Raw genomic sequence first — 20000 nt, 5'->3', positions numbered from 1 at the left:
CAGACAGACACACAGACAGACAGACACACAGACAGACAGACAGATAGAGAGAGAGAGAGGGGGTGAGATAGAAAGAGAGAGACGGAGAGTCAGAGAGAGGGGGAGAGAGAGAAAGAGGGAGAGAGATCAGAAGAATAGTAAGATAAACAGATTGACATAAAGAGAGACTGATGATTACTGTGTAAGAGGAAGAGAGGGAGAAGGAGAAGGGAGAGAAGGAAAAGGGAGAAAGAATATTCTTGTATTCAGTTTTTACTCTGAGTCACCTCGGGGTAAGGCCTATAGGACTCCCTGGCTTCCTACTCGGCAAACAGTTAATGGGGAGGTGTGCCACTAATGGCACGAAAAAGCTTTGTAGGCGCATTTATAAAGTAGTTGAAACAATCCAATAACCGATAAAGAATATAAAAGCAATACAATGAGATGAAAGAGCTGCTGGCAATCGCAAAATGTGAAACTTGAAGAAATTGATGAGAGCTTAGCCCTTTCAGATGAGTTCGATGCAGTACCAAGCAGTGGTTCTCATGGCTTCTGAACTAATTGGAAGTATTATCATGTATATGTTTTGTTTTGGTATAAAAGATGGACTACAGCAAATATTCTGCTCAATACCACCGATTTGCTTGTCAGTTGTTTGACCTTAACCAGTTGAACATGTCCCTTAGTGGTTGACAATATGTGCATCTCTGATTATGGGCAGACGTAGTGGGAAAACATCATAGCAATGTCTTAAGAGGAATTCTTTGGGGTTTGAATAATTCATCTCTGAAAACATGGGTGTTTCATTAAAACATCCTTAAACAAACCTTATTCAGAGACCTTTTGAGCGGGATAGGCTACTTGACCCGAAGAAAATTGTCACTGGGCCCCACCTGCAAGGTCATGTGCTGTTGTCTTGATATCAGATCACCATATCGCGCACATATGGTTGTGATGCATGTGCTTGGTGATAATTATCAGACGGGTTGTCATGATGGGTATTTTGGGCTTCGTATATTTGCACCTCAGTGTCACTTTGAATGCATGCACTGCTCTCTTCCTCGATAAGTGATTTCTAATTTTGGAACAAGGCCAGCAATTTTTGAGGGAGAGGGATTAGTCGATTTTATCGACTGCAGTACTTGACTGGCATATCACTTAATTGATCCCAAAAGGCTGAAAGGTGAGGTTGATCTTGGTTAGTGTTTGAATTCTTCAAATGCACTTTTTCACACCATCCACCTAACGATTACACACACATATACCACTCCCCGTTCAAGTCCGTTTCCAGACACGGATTCACTCTTACACTTGCATATACAGACCTTCCACATTCTTCATTCTTGTTAAACACGTCACTGGAACAGTATTTCCACCTGGAGCCAGAAGAAATGCCAACAAAGCATTTTGTCCGATTGAGTGAATACATCTGTCATCTTACCTCTGTGTACTTCCCTTCTTTGTATGCGGCTTCAGCCTTTAATTGGATAAGGTGTGCCAGCCGGCAGAGGGCAGCACCATTGTCGAGGGCCTCCATAAAGGTTTCGGTCGTTATTGTAAGGTCTGAAAGACAAAGAAGGATTAAACAGACGTCTCTTTCTCATTTCCTTTTTGCTTCTCTCTTTCTTTTTCTGATGACGGATTAACACCCGAAACGTTAACATGCATTCCCTTTCTTTTAAAATGCTAAGCTAATGCCTTATTTACCAAATTTTGTTTCTCCTGTGTTATCCTTTTATTGTTCATTATACACACACACACACAGATATGCATAATTTATATATACATTCATACAATGAAGTAATATATACACACATCATAAATCTATACGTGTATGTATATATATATATATATATATATATATATATATATATATATATATATATATATATATATATATATATATGTGTGTGTGTGTGTGTGTGTGTGTGTATGTGTGTGTGTGTGTGTGTGTGTGTGGTGGGTGTGGGTGTGGGTGTGTGTGTGTGTAAAAATCATATCCATGTACATGCAAGGGTGAAAGTAAATCAGAACAATCAGGCTGTGAAGCGGCTGTCATCTGACATGAGGCAATCAGCATCACAGGTATACATACATTACATACATAAATACATACATTACATACCGTGTTTTTCCGAAAATAAAACCTAACCAGAAAATAAGATCTAGCATGAGTTTTCAGGATTTTCATAGAAGCTCTTCCCTTAAAATAAGCCCTGGTTGAGAGCGGCAGACAGACGAAAGAAATAAGCAGCCCTTCATATTGATTCAAACCGCTTTGTTGCCGTGTATACACTGTTCAAATGATCTTTTTGGCGGCTAAAAATAACGACGTCGCAAAATCTATCTTGCTGACTCTTTCGTAACTCAAATATTAACAAGCTATACATCAATCGACAGTGCATATTCGGGGCTTTCAAATGTGCCATCTAACATTTTCATCAGTGGTCAGTACTGGTCAGTAGATGCAAAAAACAATAAAGTACATGTTTTCTTTCAAGGCAAAATCTCCCAGAAAACATGAAATTCAATGGAAAATCATTTGTCACCCGAAGACAACATGAGCGCAAGAAGAAAGATCTATTCCATCGAGTACAAGAAAGGTATCGTGGAAGAATCACTGGGCAAGAATCTTACTATTTTCTGCAAGACAAAAAAAAGAGATTGGATCTCCGAATTGGTTCGAAAATGGCGAGTAGACTACGATTAAACTCAGCCAACAAGTGGATGAGGGAAATGCAAAAAAGCGCAAGTGTGGATCAAGTCGGTGACCAGTATTTTCTGAGCTGGAAGACGTCATCTGTGAATGGGTTGCTGACAGGAGAGCAAAGGCTTAGGTTGTTCGCAGGACCGATATTCAAGCATTTGCCGTTGCAAATGCGTCACAGTTTCCAGAAGAATTCAAAGCATTACAACACTGGCTGGAAGGTTTCCTGCAGTTTCATCAACTTTCTCTGAGAAGGCCGACAACAATGTTCAAACGGGAAGATACCGAGGTTATTAAACGTGTACTTGCATATAAGTCATTTATCAATAGGATAGACTTTTCTAAATACCGTCTCTGCAACATGATTGCGCTATGGATGAAACTGAAGTGTTCATGGGCCAAAGATCTCCATCGACAATTGATTAAAGGTGTGCGTCGTCAATGTGCATTCCTTCCAATGGTTACGAAGGTGCACGAGTTACATGTATTTTTACAATTCGTCTCGATGGAAGTAAAGCCCCACCTCGAATCATCACTAAAAGCAGGAATGATAAAATTGAACGTGTTTCAGACATCTGTGTTCTGGAAACTGAAAAAGCACGGTGCACACAGGCAGTTTTAAGGAAGTGTGTTGATTTCATGTTGCCACTTATTTTGCGAGGAGGTAAAAGAGGTCTGGCAGCACTCACCGCGCAAAAGACATGAAGAACGTCTTTGCAGAATGAAGAATAGATCAAATCATGATTCTTGCAGGAATGACAGCCCATCTCCAGACTCTTGATATTGCAATAAATAAACCATTCAAGGACCATTTGCTCATGGAAATCAATGACTTCATTGAAAACAGAATGGTGAGAAATCAACGTGGAAATTTTGTGAAAGCCAGCCTTCAAGAGATCGTGACTTGGCTGACGAATTCATGGAACAAAATCACAGACAGCTGTGTTGCCAATGCACCACGAGCAGACTACCTGGACAAGAACTTCTCATTCAATGAAATCTCTATTTCTCCACATGAGAAATTGAGGACGAAAGTTCTGCAGGAAATGGAATCACACGAAAACTCCGCAGGAATTTTGGAATCCGGCCATTTGCAGAACAATGCCATTCCAGAGGACGATAATGTGAATGGTTTTGAATAAATTATTGTTAACTAGTTTCTGAGTAAAACAATATCTAAATCATCAAGTAAACGGAGATAGATTTTCATAATTACTGTTTACTTAGTAATTTTCTGTTTCGTAATGTCGTTTTTCGGTATATGAAAAAAAATTACACCATTACGTCATTTCGGAGGGAAAATTAATATAAACTCTGTCTTACATTATTTACATTTGACAAATATTTGTCTTCATCTTTTTTTTTTTTTGTTGTTGTTAACAACGTTTCGGCTGATATACCCTCCAGCTTTCATCAGGTGTCTTGCGAAAATTTCGAACCTGAGTATTTTTCAATGTTATTATTATTATTATTATTATTATTATTATTATTATTATTATTATTCCGAGCAGTGACCTGAATAACATCAACAATAATAATAATAATAATAATAATAATAATAATAATAATAATAATAATAATAATAACAACATCGAAAAATACCTTAGGAATGAAAACCCAGTTTCGAAATTTCCCCCAAGACACCTGATGAAGCCTGGAGGGTATACAAGCCGAGAAGTTGTGTTAACAACAAATAAGCTGAGGACAAATATCCGCCAAATATAAATAATATAAATAATATAAATAATGTAAATAATGTACAATAATTCCTTATCTCTTAAATATAGAACTGTAATCTCTGTCTTATTTTCAGGAAACACGGTACATACATACATAGAAATACATACATACATACATACATACATACATACATACATACATACATACATACATACATACATACACCCACACACATACATACATACATACATACATACATACATACATACATACATACATACATACATACATACACACACATACATACATAGACATACATACATACATACATACATACATACATACATACATACATACATACATACATACATACGGAGTTCACACCGAAGATATCACCCACATCATAAGCAGCTGTTCGAAAATGTTTTTACAGTTTTATCTAACGATGAGACATGATGCTGTAGCTTGGGCAATGTATAATGAAATGCGACGGAAGGCGACCCCGAGGACAAAGAAATAAGAGCCCACAGTATGGTAGGAACCATAGCCACTCATGATAAAAATCAAGGGTTCTGGTGGAGTGGACAAGTGAAGATCTCGATTGAATGTAAGCACAACAGACCTGATATAATGATTTGGAATAGAGAAGAGAAACTGTGCACAGTTGTGTAAATTAGCTGCCCAACGAATGTTAACATAAAGCTGAAGATCAGTGAAAAAGAGAACATCCATGGTGAACTATTGAGAAATCTGCGGTTACTCTATCCAGATTACAAGTTCAGGTTTATACCTGTAATTATTGGGGCCCTGAATATGTATCACACTGCCTAAATACCAATCTTGAGAAATTAGGCTTCTCAAAACCAGGAAGGAAAAAACTAATTCAACGACTAATCATTGGAACTGTAAAAATCTGTAAAACTTTCCAGAAGTTTATCATTTAAATATATATGAGTATGTCTATATATGTAACTATATGCATGAGAATACACACATAAAACATACAACTCTGCACATACATACATACATACATACGTACTACATACATACATACATACATACATACAATACATACATACATACATACATACATACATACATACATACATACATACACCCACACACATACATACATACATACATACATACATACATACATACATACATACATACATACATACATACACACACATACATACATAGACATACATACATACATACATACATACATACATACATACATACATACATACATACATACATACATACGGAGTTCACACCGAAGATATCACCCACATCATAAGCAGCTGTTCGAAAATGTTTTTACAGTTTTATCTAACGATGAGACATGATGCTGTAGCTTGGGCAATGTATAATGAAATGCGACGGAAGGCGACCCCGAGGACAAAGAATAAGAGCCCACAGTATGGTAGGAACCATAGCCACTCATGATAAAAATCAAGGGTTCTGGTGGAGTGGACAAGTGAAGATCTCGATTGAATGTAAGCACAACAGACCTGATATAATGATTTGGAATAGAGAAGAGAAACTGTGCACAGTTGTGTAAATTAGCTGCCCAACGAATGTTAACATAAAGCTGAAGATCAGTGAAAAAGAGAACATCCATGGTGAACTATTGAGAAATCTGCGGTTACTCTATCCAGATTACAAGTTCAGGTTTATACCTGTAATTATTGGGGCCCTGGAATATGTATCACACTGCCTAAATACCAATCTTGAGAAATTAGGCTTCTCAAAACCAGGAAGGAAAAAACTAATTCAACGACTAATCATTGGAACTGTAAAAATCTGTAAAACTTTCCAGAAGTTTATCATTTAAATATATATGAGTATGTCTATATATGTAACTATATGCATGAGAATACACACATAAAACATACAACTCTGCACATACATACATACATACATACGTACTACATACATACATACATACATACATACATACATACATACATACATACATACGTACTACGTACATACGTACGTATATACGTACGTACATACATACATACATACATACATACATACATACATACATACATACATACATACATACATGTATGTATGTATGTATATTCAAATTCCTCTGTTATAGTTTAGTCGGCGATAATGCGTAGTGCCCTTAACTCCATTCTTCTCTGATGCATTGGGGAGGAAGGGAGATAGCTTTCCAACAGACGAAACGGAAGCCCAACGCTCTAACGATCCACGCACGTGCATACACAGGTTTAATATTATAAAATGTCTCACCCAGAATTCTCTGCAGCCAATCGGCTAGGTCCTCCTTCAACGGAACCAAGCTCTCGGCTTGCTGCTCAGCTCGACGGCTTTCATATTCTTCGTCAACAGCGGGGTAGAAGTCCAGTTTATTGCCCACCCCGCTGTCGGCGTCTCCATTGACAAGACTGAATGCCATATTGATTGGTTCAACCTCGGATTCTTCGATGAGGGGTGAACATAGAACTGTGTCGAGCGACGTCGGTGAATGCATGCTCTAGCCAGCCGGATGGCGCCACCTGGAATTAGATAGATAGATAGATAGATAGATAGATAGATAGATAGATAGATAGATAGATAGATAGATAGATAGATAGATAGATACATACATACATACATACATACATACTACATACATACATACATACATACATACATACATACATACATGCATACATACATAGACACGCATGGATATATATTGTTTAGGCATTGCGAGACTACTAACCTAATGTAGAACTCAGTATACGTATGCATCAGAACAAAGTGTTAGAGGAGTATATTCAGGCACCCAGTTACGAGTGCGCAGCATCTTATAGCAGAAACATCTGTAAGCTCATGAAACTCATAACATGACCGTCATTTTTCTTTGACATCTCTTTTCCTTATTACCACTCTGATTATATATATATATATATATATATATATATATATATATATATATATATATATATAATATATATATATATTCGTTGAAAAAAATAAATAATAAAAGAGGGAAAATACAGTTTATATATTTCTAATATATGTTAAACCATATGTCGGGAAAGATTTTTAACCAATTACCCCAAAATATATTTATTTACTCCAATGTTACTCCCTTGATTTGAAAGGCAGAAATTTATAAATTCTTTGAATTCAAAAGGTTTATGGAATCTATTTATATGGAAAATACAATTATGAATATAAAAAGTGTTTTTAAAATGCGATAAAATAAATTAATAACCTCATTATGAAACAAAAAGATTTTTCTTGAAACTTTTCATTTCAGGATTTGGCGAAATGCTGTTTCATTTTTGTGATAATTACATCAAAATTGGGGCAGTTTGATACCAGAGCAATTTGGATACAGTCTTCGGGGTCCAATCGATTCCCCTGCTTTGATTTTATGTTCATTAGAGTGGAAAATCCTTGTTTGCAAAGTAAGGTTGTTGCAAAAGGCAACATATTTTTGATTGCCTCCTCATGCTAGAAGAAAAATTTCTGTCACAACGAGGAACATGTTTTTATATAATTTTGTTTATGTCTAATGAGTCCTCATTACTACCAAGAATTTCGTTTAACCCTATTTAGGGTAATTTACTCCGGTTTACCGACCACTGTTTTAAAGGATAGAAAATGATAGTCGACCGGTTTCGTGCTTTGCTAATGATGACAGGAATTGGTGAAAATATTGCAATTTCGTATTTTTCAATATTTTCACCAATTTCAATGTTATGATTAACGAAACACGAAACCGGTCGACTATCGAATTATTCTATTATTCACCTGTTCAAGCAAAGGCAATGTAATGGAACGAGTGAGCTAAGGTAAACACAAGCATTTAATCACCATACGGTGCCCTCATCCGTCAACTAAAGACGGCAGAGTCCGTTATACATACATACATACATACATACATACATACATACATACATACAACATACATACATACATACGTGTGTGTGTGTGTGTGTGTGTGTGTATACACTCCTTTACTCTATTACTTGTTTCAGTCATTTGACTGTGGCCATGCTGGAGTACCGCCTTTAGTCGAGCAAATCGACTCCAGGACTTATTCTTTGTAAGCCTAGTAATTATTCTATCGTTCTATTTGCCGAACCACTAAGTTACGGGGACGTACACACTCCAGAATCGGTTGCCAAGCGATGTTGGGGGCACAAACACAGACACACAAACATAAACACACACACACACACACACACACACACACATATACGACATGCTTCTTTCAGTTTCCGCCTACCAAATCCACTCACAAGGCTTTTTATTCTACTCATTTTTGAAAAGCCTGCTACTTATTCTACCAAGATCTTTTGACGGACCGCCAAGTTGCGGGGACGTAAACACACCAGCAGCGGTTGTCAAGCGGTGATAGGCAGACAACCATAGACACAAAGACATACACACATAGATATAAGCATATATATATATATATATATACATGCATACATAGATACATACATACATACATACATACATACATACATACATACATACATACATACATACACACACGATGGTTTTCTTTCAGTTTCCGCCGAAAAAAATCCACTCACAAAGCTTTGTTCGACCAGAAGATATGATAGAAGACATTTGCCCAAAGTGCAAAGCTGTGGGACTGAACTCGGAACCATGTAGGTGGGAAGCAAACTTCTTACCACACAGCCACATCTGCGCCTATATAATGTGTATGTGTGCGTGTGTGAGTATGTATGTATGTATGTATGTATGGAGGGCGGAGGAACTCTTGAGAGTCAACGGCCACCCAGTAAATATCTTAAGAGTGTATCATGCGCGGGGACATAGAAATAATCGGACTGAATACCTGATCGCGCTGTTAAACCATTGGGAATGAAGGACTCCTAGCCTTTGTTGGGGCACCCTTCTAGGAGAAGGTAATTCAGGTAACTGGGATAACTCCGACATAAAACCTGCGGCTCAGTGGTTACCGATGACGTTGACTTGTTCTTCTTTTCGGGTTATGGCTGCTGTTGCTGAGTGAGTGGGATTGACTCAGTGCACAGCCTTTCTACACTTTAAAAAAATCTTCTTGCACAGGCATTGCACGATAACAACATTGATTAAGCTTCGTGCAATGGCCATACCCGATAACGAGGGGGCAGCCACCATGGACACACACACACAATTGGCTTCTTTCAGTTTCCGCCAACCAAATCCATTCATAATGCATTGGTTAGCTCGTGGGTATAGAAGACACTTGCTCAAGATGGCACACAGTGGGACTGAACCCTAGACCACGTGATTGCAAAACAGGCTTCTTAACTCTGAGCATAGTAGGTATCCTGTTTTTGTTTTTGTTTTACAAAAATGATACAAAAACAATAATACTAAAAGTATATAAACAGAATAGAAAAATTAGGACGGTCGTTGTCGGAACGTCTCTAAGCATAGGTGTATTCAACCGACATTTCCTTGGGCTAAACACCAACAACAATAACGTATCTATTTCTTTACTACCCACAAGGGGCTAAACACAGAGGGGACAACAAGGACAGACAAACGAATTAAGTCGAGTGCATAGACTCCAGTACGTAACTGGTACTTATTTAATCGACCCCGAAAAGATGAAAGGCAAAGTCGACCTCGTCGGAATTTGAACTCAGAACGTAACAGTAGACGAAATACCGCCAGGCATTTCGCCCGGCGTGCTAACGCTTCTGCCAGCCCGCCGCCTTAACAGCAATAACATGCCATATGAGTCCCCATGCAATCCACAAGCAACTTCCAACAACTGGGATTCGAACACCAGAATGCATTTGCTGCATTAGAATTTATCATAGGCGTTTGACATCCTGTCGTTACGTTGTCCAATATGTCCTTCCATATAAAAAATGGTATAATTTGGCTGTTATTTCTAGTCGGTCGAGGTTAAGCCACATTCTGTGACACCTTCTCCAGCGGCAACTTGGTGTTGTCAGCCACCAACCCAGACTCTGCTGTTCGTCAGGCTGAGAAAAATAAATTGCCATGGTACCGGTCGCTCTCTGACAGGCTTATATTCGTGTCTGTGGCAGTTGAGACCTCTGGCGTCCTTGGCCCCAGGGCCATATACATGGCAGAGATTGCTGTACTCAAAAGCGGGTCCCGTGAGCCAGAGGGATTGTTTCAGTGCATCTCCCTCGCTTTCCTTCGGGGCAACGCCTTTTCCATTTCGTCTGCGGGTGCCATGAGAAATGTTGAACTCTGATAGAAGAAAGTAGCCTTCACTTTCATTTGTTTGACTGAACCGAGGGTTCTAAATCCCCGCTCCCTACTTTTTTTTTTATCTATGGACCCCTTTGATAACTATTTTATTCTGGTGGACTCATATAGCCATTCAATGTTTAAAAATTCCGAAATTCCTATTTTGTGTAGGTTGACTATGTAAAATGTTAGAAAGACACCGAGCTCTTTCTGACAATGCCTACCAATATATACATCGAAAGCAGGGATTCTCAAACTTTTTAATGAAATTTACGTGCCGGTCCCCTCACAGTTTTTTCGATGATTCGCTGTCCCCTATAAAATGCAGGATAATTAACATGGAAAAAAATTCGTTATTTCCGGACTATGAACGTCACTGCCCATAGACCGGCAACGCCGAAAACCACAAGTTAATCCAAGCAATGCCCCATTGGGATACAATAAACGCAAATGAAAATATGGGGAATCAGTTGATCAATTGATTACAAAACAAATGAGAAACGAAAAATACCGACAACCCATGCACGACCAACCGTTATAGCCGCATATTTTCTATCGGCCAATCATACTTGTACAAATGTGATAGGCAAATGTGTAGGAATGGCGCGGGTTTTTGCGGCCAATGTCAAAAATGGAAGATAGCAAGCGGAAAATTGTAAGTCTTGAAATTTTAAAACTTAACTGTCTAAAGCCACCCCCATTTTCATGATACCTCAGCATCTATTCGCCGTCACCCCTAAAGTCGTTTCGCGGTCCCCAGTTTGAGAACCACTGATCTGAAGCAAAATGCTTTTTTTAAGGATCGTTAAAATATTATTGTAGGTCCCCAATTTAATATTTTGTTGCGTGGACTCTCCAAAATCTTATATGGACCCTCAGGGGCCATATAGAACCCAGTTGAGAAAACCTGGACTTAACCCTTCAAGGCAGAGCCGCTGATGTCAACTTTGTCTTTCTTCTATCCGGACTGGAAAAGAAAGAAATCGATCCGAATAGTTCTGACCCTGCATTACGATGGTGTTTGTGTGTGTGTGTGTCTTTTGCGTGTGTTTGCGTGTTTTCTCTACGTGTATGTTTGTGCGTGTCTGCGTGTGCGTTTGTGTGCGCACGCTGTGTGAGTGTTTGTTTCTCTGCAAGTGTGTTTGTGCATGTCCGCATATGTGTTTCTGTGTGTTTGTCTGTGTATGCTTTTTGTGACAGGATGCCAATGTGCGACTGTGTGTGTGTGTATGTGTGTTGGTACGTTAGAACTTGAGCGTTATGTGCGTTTCAATGTGTCAGTGTGTGTGCGTGAGCGCGTGTGGTGGTGGTGGTGGGGGGGGGGCGTTTCTATGCTTGTGTACGTATGTGCGTGTGTATGTACGTGACACGTGCGAAAGTTTGTATACAATAGTATGTGTATGTGTGTGTATGCGTGAAGCGTTTCTTTGTACACGTTGCATGCTCGTGCTGTCGCAGTAGCAGAAGTAGTAGTAGTAGTAGTAGTAGTAGTAGTTTCAGATACAATTTTAGGTTGACGATGTGTAGATTTTTTTTAATTTTTGGATTCTGGCGGGGGTGTTATTTATTCCTTTTTTCGTGTAAGGTTCTCATAAGTCCCCTCCTTGACCCAGCAGACAAAATGGGAAAAGCTTTTCCCTGCCGTTTGGCGCCGTGAAAGCCACTGTGGACCCACTGTATATTCTTTCGGCCTCCAACCACCACCATGCTGTCATGGCGCCCTTAACAAAATCATAAACTATGACCTAAACGCTGTAGGATCCCCTTCGTAGCTCGAGCCAGCGGGGCTAGACAGAGTGGGGCCGAAAAAGGCCATCTATGACAATTTTTCCATTCCGTAGTGACAGACACGTCATCTGGTTGACCACATGCTGGGACACCTTTTCCAGCGGCAACTTGGTGCGGTCAGCCTCCAGCCCAGGCTCCGTTGCTTGTCGGGCTGAGAAAAAAACAAATTGCCACGGTCGCTTTCCGACAGGTATATGGTCGATCTTGTTACTGTTGAGACCTCTAGCGTTCTTGGCCCCTAGACCATAGTCCTGCTCACCGCTGTCCGGGCAGAGATTGCTGCCCGCAAGTGCAGGCCCTGCGAGTCAGAGTCGCTCTTTCGGCGCATCTCTCTCGCAATCCTCCGCCTTTTCATACACAATGTAACTTCTGAGATATGATCCAATGTGTCCATCGTTTTGAAGACGATAAAAAGATATGGCTGTTATTTCGGCACTACTTAAATACAGAAGCCCCCATGCATCTACGTAACGATGTTTTTATAGTGCACACCCGTTAGGGTTAGGGTTAGTTTTAGGGTTAGGGTTAGTTTTTAGGGTTAGGGTAGATGCGTCGGGACCCCTATATTTAACTAGTGCCGCTATTTCTACAATACTTAGCGACCACATAACAGTCTTGGAGTGTATAAATGTATGCGCTCGCGTCTGTGTGTGTGTGTGTGTGTGCGTACGAGTTTGCATATAGGTGTGTGTGTGTGTTTGTGTGTGAGTGCGAGTGTCTATCTGCATAACATCTATCTGTATAGATGTGTGTGAGTGCGTATAATGTATGTGTGTATATAAGTGTAGGCGTATTAGTACATGTAACTGCGTTTTTGGTATATATGTTTCGGTGTGTGTGAGTGTGTGTATAAGTATGTGTGATTGTGTGTATGTGTGTGTATGCATGTATGTGTGATTGTGTGTATGTGTGTGTATGCATGAGTGTATGTGTATAAGTGTGTACGTGAGTGTACAAGTGTTTGTGTTTATGAGTATGTGTGTGTATATGAATGTATGTATGTGTGAAAGTGTGGGTTTATAAGTGTATGTGCGTATAGGTGTATACAAGTATATGTGTGTGTGTTTGCGTGTGTATAAGCATGTGTAAATGTGTATATAAGTGTGTGTAAAAGTGGTGTGTGTGTGTACGTGTATAAGAGTATGTATATCTAGGTGTGTGTGTGTGTGCATTAGTGTAACAATGTGTACAAGTATGTGAATGTGTTTGTGCATGCGTTTATGTGTGCACGAGTATTTACATGAATATGTGTGAGCTATATGTATGTTTGTGTGTGTATGCATATGTATGTGTGTATATTGTGCGTCTGTCTGTGTCTGCGTGCCGTGTACGTATGTGTTGTGTGTATGTGACCGTGTATGTATATGTTTAGTGCGTGTATGTGTATTTGTGAATGTGTGTATGTGTGTGTACGTAAGCTGTATGTGTGTGCATGTGTGAATGAATGTATTTTCATGTATATATGTGTGTGTGTGAATGTATTTTGCATGTGTACGTATGTATGAATATGTGTGTGCTTTATGTGTATGTATGAATGTAAGTATGTACGTGCGTGTGCTGTGTGCATGTGACATGTATGCATGAGTACATGTATGTATGTGTGTATGTGCATGTGTATGTGTGTATGGATGTATGTGGATATGTGTAAATATGTGAGTGTATGTATGGATGTATGTGTATATGTGTAAGCATGTGTGTGTCTGTATGTATGTGCATGTGTAAGTATGTGTGTATATATGTATGTGTGTATGTGCATATGTTTATGTATGTGTGTTATGTGTGCATGTATATATATATATATATGTGTGTGTGTGTGTGTTGTGCATTACCTTCTCTCCTGGATATTCCAAAGCAACAATAACATGGTCATAACAATAGCAATGGTAACTTGCGGCTATTTCCTCGGACAGTGTCCATGTCTGACCAAAAATTGCGTGTTGACGATTGTGGTGGTGGTGGTGGTGGTGGTGGTGTTAATTGGGTATGACGATTCGTTCTTTGTATGTTTATAAAGGATTAAGACCAAACAAAGCGAACGAGGGTTCAAATTCTACATGGAACCATCTCAGTTGAACAGCTACGACAGCTTAGTGTGCGTAGTGTGGTGGTGCGAAGTTGTAGACAATAATGGCGTCTCGTATCACCGCCGCCGCCGCCGACGCAACAGCAGCAGCAGCAGCAATAGCGGTGGCGTTGATTGTGTTGGTTGGTATAGAAGTAATGGTGGTGGTGGATGTAGTAGTAGTAGTAGTAGTAGTAGTAGTAGTGGTGGTGGTGGTGGTGGTGGTGGTAGGAAAAGGAGGAGGGGTTTTGCATGTATATTTAGTTTTCAACTAAGTTTTCGCTTTCACCATTTCGTCAACGCTTTAAGACGCCACAATCCGTCGCCATTGTTCCACCGGCGACGAGGCGTTCAACAGAAAAATGTCTAAGACAGAAAGAGAGAAGGAGAGAGAGAGTGGGGAGAGGGAGGGATGGAGAGAAAGAGAGAGAGAGAAAGAGGAGAGAGAGGGTGAGAGATAGAGAAGCAGGCAGACAGACTGACAGAGACGATCCAAAACTTTTTGTCAAATAGTCGACGCCGTTTCCATTCTCAGTTAAAAATCCTATTTCTGATTGTCTTTTTGTGTTCGTACTTTTTGAAGATCGGGGAGAAAAATAGAATATACTCAGAGAAAAAGTATTGGAACGGCTATCCCTACCTTACAGGGGAAGAAGAAGGAGAATGGAACGGTTGGGAGAGGTGTGTGACAAAAAGGGTTTTAAAACAATTGAAATTTTCGAAAAAAAAATTAGAATCGTAATTCCGGTTGTACGAAACACAGGAATATTAAAAGAAAAACAATTTCTGTGCCTTTTACCTGTTCTTTCCAAAACGAAGGAGTCCCAAATTCCATCAACATAAAATACACAATTACACCGACAGATATGAAGGAAAAGAATCTCGGTTCTGTGCCCTTCTTTTCCTTTCCACCATAAAGTGTGAAGGCGTATGGCTTAATGGTTAGAGTATTCGGCTCACGATCGTAAAAGTCATTCCCGAGTTCGATTCCCGGCAGTGCGTTGTATCCTTGTGCAAGACACTTTATTTCAAGATTTTCCAGCCCACTCAGCTGACGAAAATGAATTGTACCTGTAATTCCAGAGGGCCAGCCTTGTCACTTTGTGTGTCACGCTGAATCTTCCTGAGAACTACGCTAAAGTTACGCGTGTCTGTGGAGTGCTCAGCCACTTGCACGTTAATGTCACGAGCAGACGGTTCCATTGATTGGATCAATTGGAACCCTCGACGCTGTAACCGAAGGAGGACCAGGTCTTTACCCCCACCCCACCAGCACCACCACCACCACTTAAGGTAGTAATACCTACCTCTTTTACTCTTTTACATGTTTCAGTCATTTGACTGCGGCCATGCTGGAGCACCGCCTTTAGTCGAGCAAATCTACCCCAGGACTTATTCTTTGTAAGCCTAGTATTTATTCTATCGGTCTCTTTTGCCGAACCGCTAAGTTACAGGGACGTAAACACACCAGCATCGGTTGTCAAGCGATGCTGGAGGGACAAACACAAACACATAAACATACACACACACACACAAACACAAACACATAAACACACACACACACACACACACACACACACATATATATATATACATATATATGACGGGCTTCTTCCAGTCCCCGTCTACCAAATCCACTCACAAGGGTTTGGTCGGCCCCAGGCTATAGTAGAAGACATTTGCCCAAGGTGCCATGCAGTGGGACTGAACCCGGAACCATGTGGTTGGTAAGCAAGCTACTTACCACACAGCCACTCCTATTTCAATATTTTAAAGAAGGTTGAATGGGATTCGAGAGCGATTTAGCTGCCATTTCAAGTAACCAAATGCCAGGTCCTTCATTGTGTGTGATTGTTGTTGTTGTTGTTTAGGTCCAAATCAGATCTGGTGCAGCAGAGCTTTAATCGAACACGTATTCGTTATGCTTATCTTGTCATTTGATTTAGGCACAATGTATCGAGGACTCATTTATGTAATGTAACATCTTTTATACGTTGCGGTTAATTATTTTATTCCTTTATTCCTTTTACTCGTTTCAGTCATTAGATTGCGGTCAAACTGGAGCACCGCGTTGAAGAGTTTTAGTCGTACGAATTGACCCCATTTATTTTTGTATTATTTTTTTGTAAAGCTTGGTACTTAATCTATTGCTCTCGTTTGCCAAACCGCTAAGTTATGGGGGACATACAAACATCAACACTGGTTGTCATGACAAGCGGTGAAGAGGGACAAATACATACACAAAAACAATAAACATACACACAAACACACACACACACACACACACACACACACACATACACACACACACAAAGCTTTGGGAGTAGATTTGGTAAACGGAAACTGAAGCAATCGCATCGTGTGTGTGTGTGTTGAGGCGCGTGGCTTAGTGGTTAGGGTGTCAGCGCACCATGATCGTAAGATTGTGGTTTCGATTCCTGGACCGGGCGACGCGTTGTGTTCTTGAGTAAAACACTTCATTTCACGTTGCTCTACTCCACTCAGCTGGCAAAAAGGGGTAACGCTGCATTGGACTGGCGTCCCGTCCAAATGGGGAACACATACGTCATTGAAACCGGAAAACTGGATCCATGAGCCTGGCTAGACTTTAAAAGGGCGTATTTATTATATATATATATATATATATATATATATATATATATATATATATAATGTATATATATATATACGTATGTATATGCATGTGTGATTTATACACACACACGTCGGGCTTGTTTCAGTTTTCATCAACCAAATCCAATCACAAGGCTTTGGTCGGATAGAGGCAATAGTGGAAGACATGTGCCCAAGGTGCCATGCGCTGAGACTCGACATGGAACTAAGTGATTGGGAAGCAATTTCTTACCACACGGCCACGCATGCGTACAGAAGAATTTACAGCAGTTATGAAAGAGGAGTATTATGTACAGTCAGGAATATATCTCGCTCAAATCCCGCTGAAGCCCTTGCATCCATCTTCTCCACCCACCATTCCTGAGAAGGTCGTGAAAGTAAAGTCTTCGGGCACTTCCTCCAATACAAATAGGGTCCAATACAAATAGCGACTTGGTGCCTGGCGCGAATATGAAAGCTTCAAGCTGTCATTTGAAAAGAGTTCGAAACAATCGCATTGAAGTCAGCTTTGCATTTCGTCTTTTGGGGCTTAGAATTCGGATGGAAACTGATTCTCTCCCTCACTCTCTATCTATGGGTGGCATCTGTATTCCAAATATGAGACTGTATGTGTTGCATTGATTTTAAAACTGCTAGATATAGCAGCCACCTTGTCATACACTCACGTCCTACCAGTGAGGAAGACGAAGAGGGGGAGGAAAAGAAGAAGAAGAAGAAGAAGAAGAAGAAGAAGAAGAAGAAGAAGAAGAAGAAGAAGAAGAAGAAGAAGAAGAAGAAGAAGAAGAAGAATGAACTTACCAAGTTTGCTCCAAGCATTTGAAATAATGAATCAAAAATAAGACTGGCGATAAACAAGCGACGATAATTATGCCAACACATCATACAGCACATGAATTGTTTTTCAGTATGTATGTATGTATGTGAGGGTTGGATATTAATACGTTACATTTTATCGCTAATTGAAGGAATATGTATTCAGTACATGTTATATAATATATATATAGATTGTTATTCTTGCCTGACAATCACTGTGGGGTGAAACTCGCGTTACGAGAATGCAATACAATTTAAAGAAACTAGATGTGTTTGTGTACACATGTGTGTGTGTCTGTGTGTGGCGGGAGGAGGAGGTGAATCATTTAGCAATTATTTCTTTCTTAATTAAAACATTTTCACATGAAAAAAAGGAACAGAAGAAAAGCCGCGTGCCAGCATTGATCTGAACCCGTTTTTGATTCTTGCTTGTGTGAAGACGAACTCAACTTCTTCGATTTAACACGTTTTATCAAACATAAGTCCAAAAAAGTAACTGGGAGTCAACTTCGACAAATATTATATTATGTAAGTTTAGATAACAGCTGATTCCTTTTCTTTCTTTTATTTTCTTTTTCTTTTTTTTTTTTCTTTTTTGTTTGATGCCGAGCGTTCAAGAGAAATCTAATGTCCCAAGTTGCCCATTCAAATAAAACAAATAAAATATGCAATCTCTTCACTCTGGTTTATTCGGAAATTATGCCCTCGTTACTGATTTCTCTGAAAACAGGTCCATTCTCTTCGCTAAAACGCTTTGTCTGAAATTGCGAGCAATCTCTTATCTATAGTTTAGCCTGTCACAGCAAGCAATTTCTTCTTTATAGCTTTGCCCGGAATTGAGAGCAATCCCTACACTATAGATTAACCAGAAGTTGCGGGAACTGAAGCTTAAGTTCAGTTTTTCGTTTGGCTACGTTTCTTCCGTTAAAGCGCAATATGTCATTCAACCAACTGGACACGATCACAATCTATTTATTTATTGTTTAAAAGCAAGAAGCAAAATGCAATGACCGCTCCAACTTCAACCCCCAGCGTCCAACATAAATAAGAACATGACAGATTGTGTTTGCTTTTATGATTACTTCTTGATCGATCTACAACTTTTAAAGATTCTGCCATCATTACCCCCCCCCCCCGCTTTCTCCTTCTCCTCCTTTTGTCGTTACCTTCTTCGCACTCATTCCACTTTTCTATCTTTACTTTTATCCTTCAATGGTCTTGTTATCTTATTATTATTATTATTATTATTATTATTATTATTATTATTATTATTCTCCTCCTCCTCTTCTCATCTTTCTTCGTCTGATCATCATCACCCACTTTGTTCTCCCTCTTCCTTCTCCTCCTCTTCTTCTTTTCCTCCTTTTTTTCCTTCTTTTCCCCCGCCTCCGCTTCTCCCTCTTCTTTTTCTATCTCTCCATTCATCTGCTTCCCTTTTTTCTTTCTTTTACTCCTCTTTCTCCTCCCCTTTCTTCTTATTCCTCGTCTTATTGCCTTCCCTCGTCTCTCTCCGCCTTGCCACTTCTACTATTGTAATTTCTTTCTTCATCTTTCCTTTTCCTTCACCACCAACCGCTAGTCATCCAACAACCAAACTTCCTACCTCTCCCACTCCATCCACCGTCACCCACTATATGCAGACACACACACACACACACACAGCAACAATATGTAATCCTCTACAACTACAACCAGGAAAACCGATCAAACCATCACAAAGTAAAATAACCCTGTTTATCCAACTTGCTTCAATTAATTACATTCTGTCTTAAAGAACAACCAAATTTAGACACTGATTGTCACAGCGTTGATTTGTTACGTCAAACACTTTGTTTATTTTGGCTATTTTCAGGTGAACACCCTGGTTTATTTAATGGTCACGTTTGACTGACTGATGAATACGTTGGTCTTTCTGGTGTTGGCGGTGGTGATGGTGTTGGTGTTGTTAGTGGTGGTGGTGGTGGTGGTGGTGGTGGTGTTGCAGGTGATGCTGCTGGTGATGGAGCTTCTTTTATGGTGTTGGTGGTGGTGGTGCTGCTTTTAGGTGGTAGAGCTGTTGCACCATTACCATTCTTGATATTTTGTTTTTGTTTTTTTTTTCTTGGTTATGTT

General features: G+C 39.7%; 1 protein-coding gene across 5 annotated transcripts in view; it reads right to left on the bottom strand.

The window, feature by feature from the left end:
- The window catches only part of LOC115223043 (growth arrest-specific protein 2), a 97614-nt gene that overhangs the window by 30679 nt on the left and 46935 nt on the right, over nt 1–20000 (bottom strand). For 3 of the 5 annotated variants that reach the window (XM_029793479.2, XM_036511991.1, XM_036511992.1), the window contains exons 1-3: nt 14209–14537; nt 6638–6903; nt 1421–1542 (exon numbers count right to left, since the gene is read on the bottom strand). In XM_029793479.2, coding sequence (XP_029649339.1) covers nt 1421–1542; nt 6638–6878 — 363 coding nt within the window. In that variant the 5' untranslated portion in view covers nt 6879–6903; nt 14209–14537. Of the gene's footprint in view, nt 1–1420; nt 1543–6637; nt 6904–14208; nt 14538–20000 lie in introns of those variants that run through there. The other 2 variants (XM_029793474.2, XM_036511990.1) reach the window with 1 other exon arrangement.

This window comes from Octopus sinensis, linkage group LG21 (genome assembly GCF_006345805.1).
Source record: "Octopus sinensis linkage group LG21, ASM634580v1, whole genome shotgun sequence".
Classification (NCBI taxonomy): Eukaryota; Metazoa; Mollusca; class Cephalopoda; order Octopoda; family Octopodidae; genus Octopus; species Octopus sinensis.
Note: the sequence above shows the minus strand (reverse complement) of the source record. Positions and strands in the feature narration are given on the sequence as shown.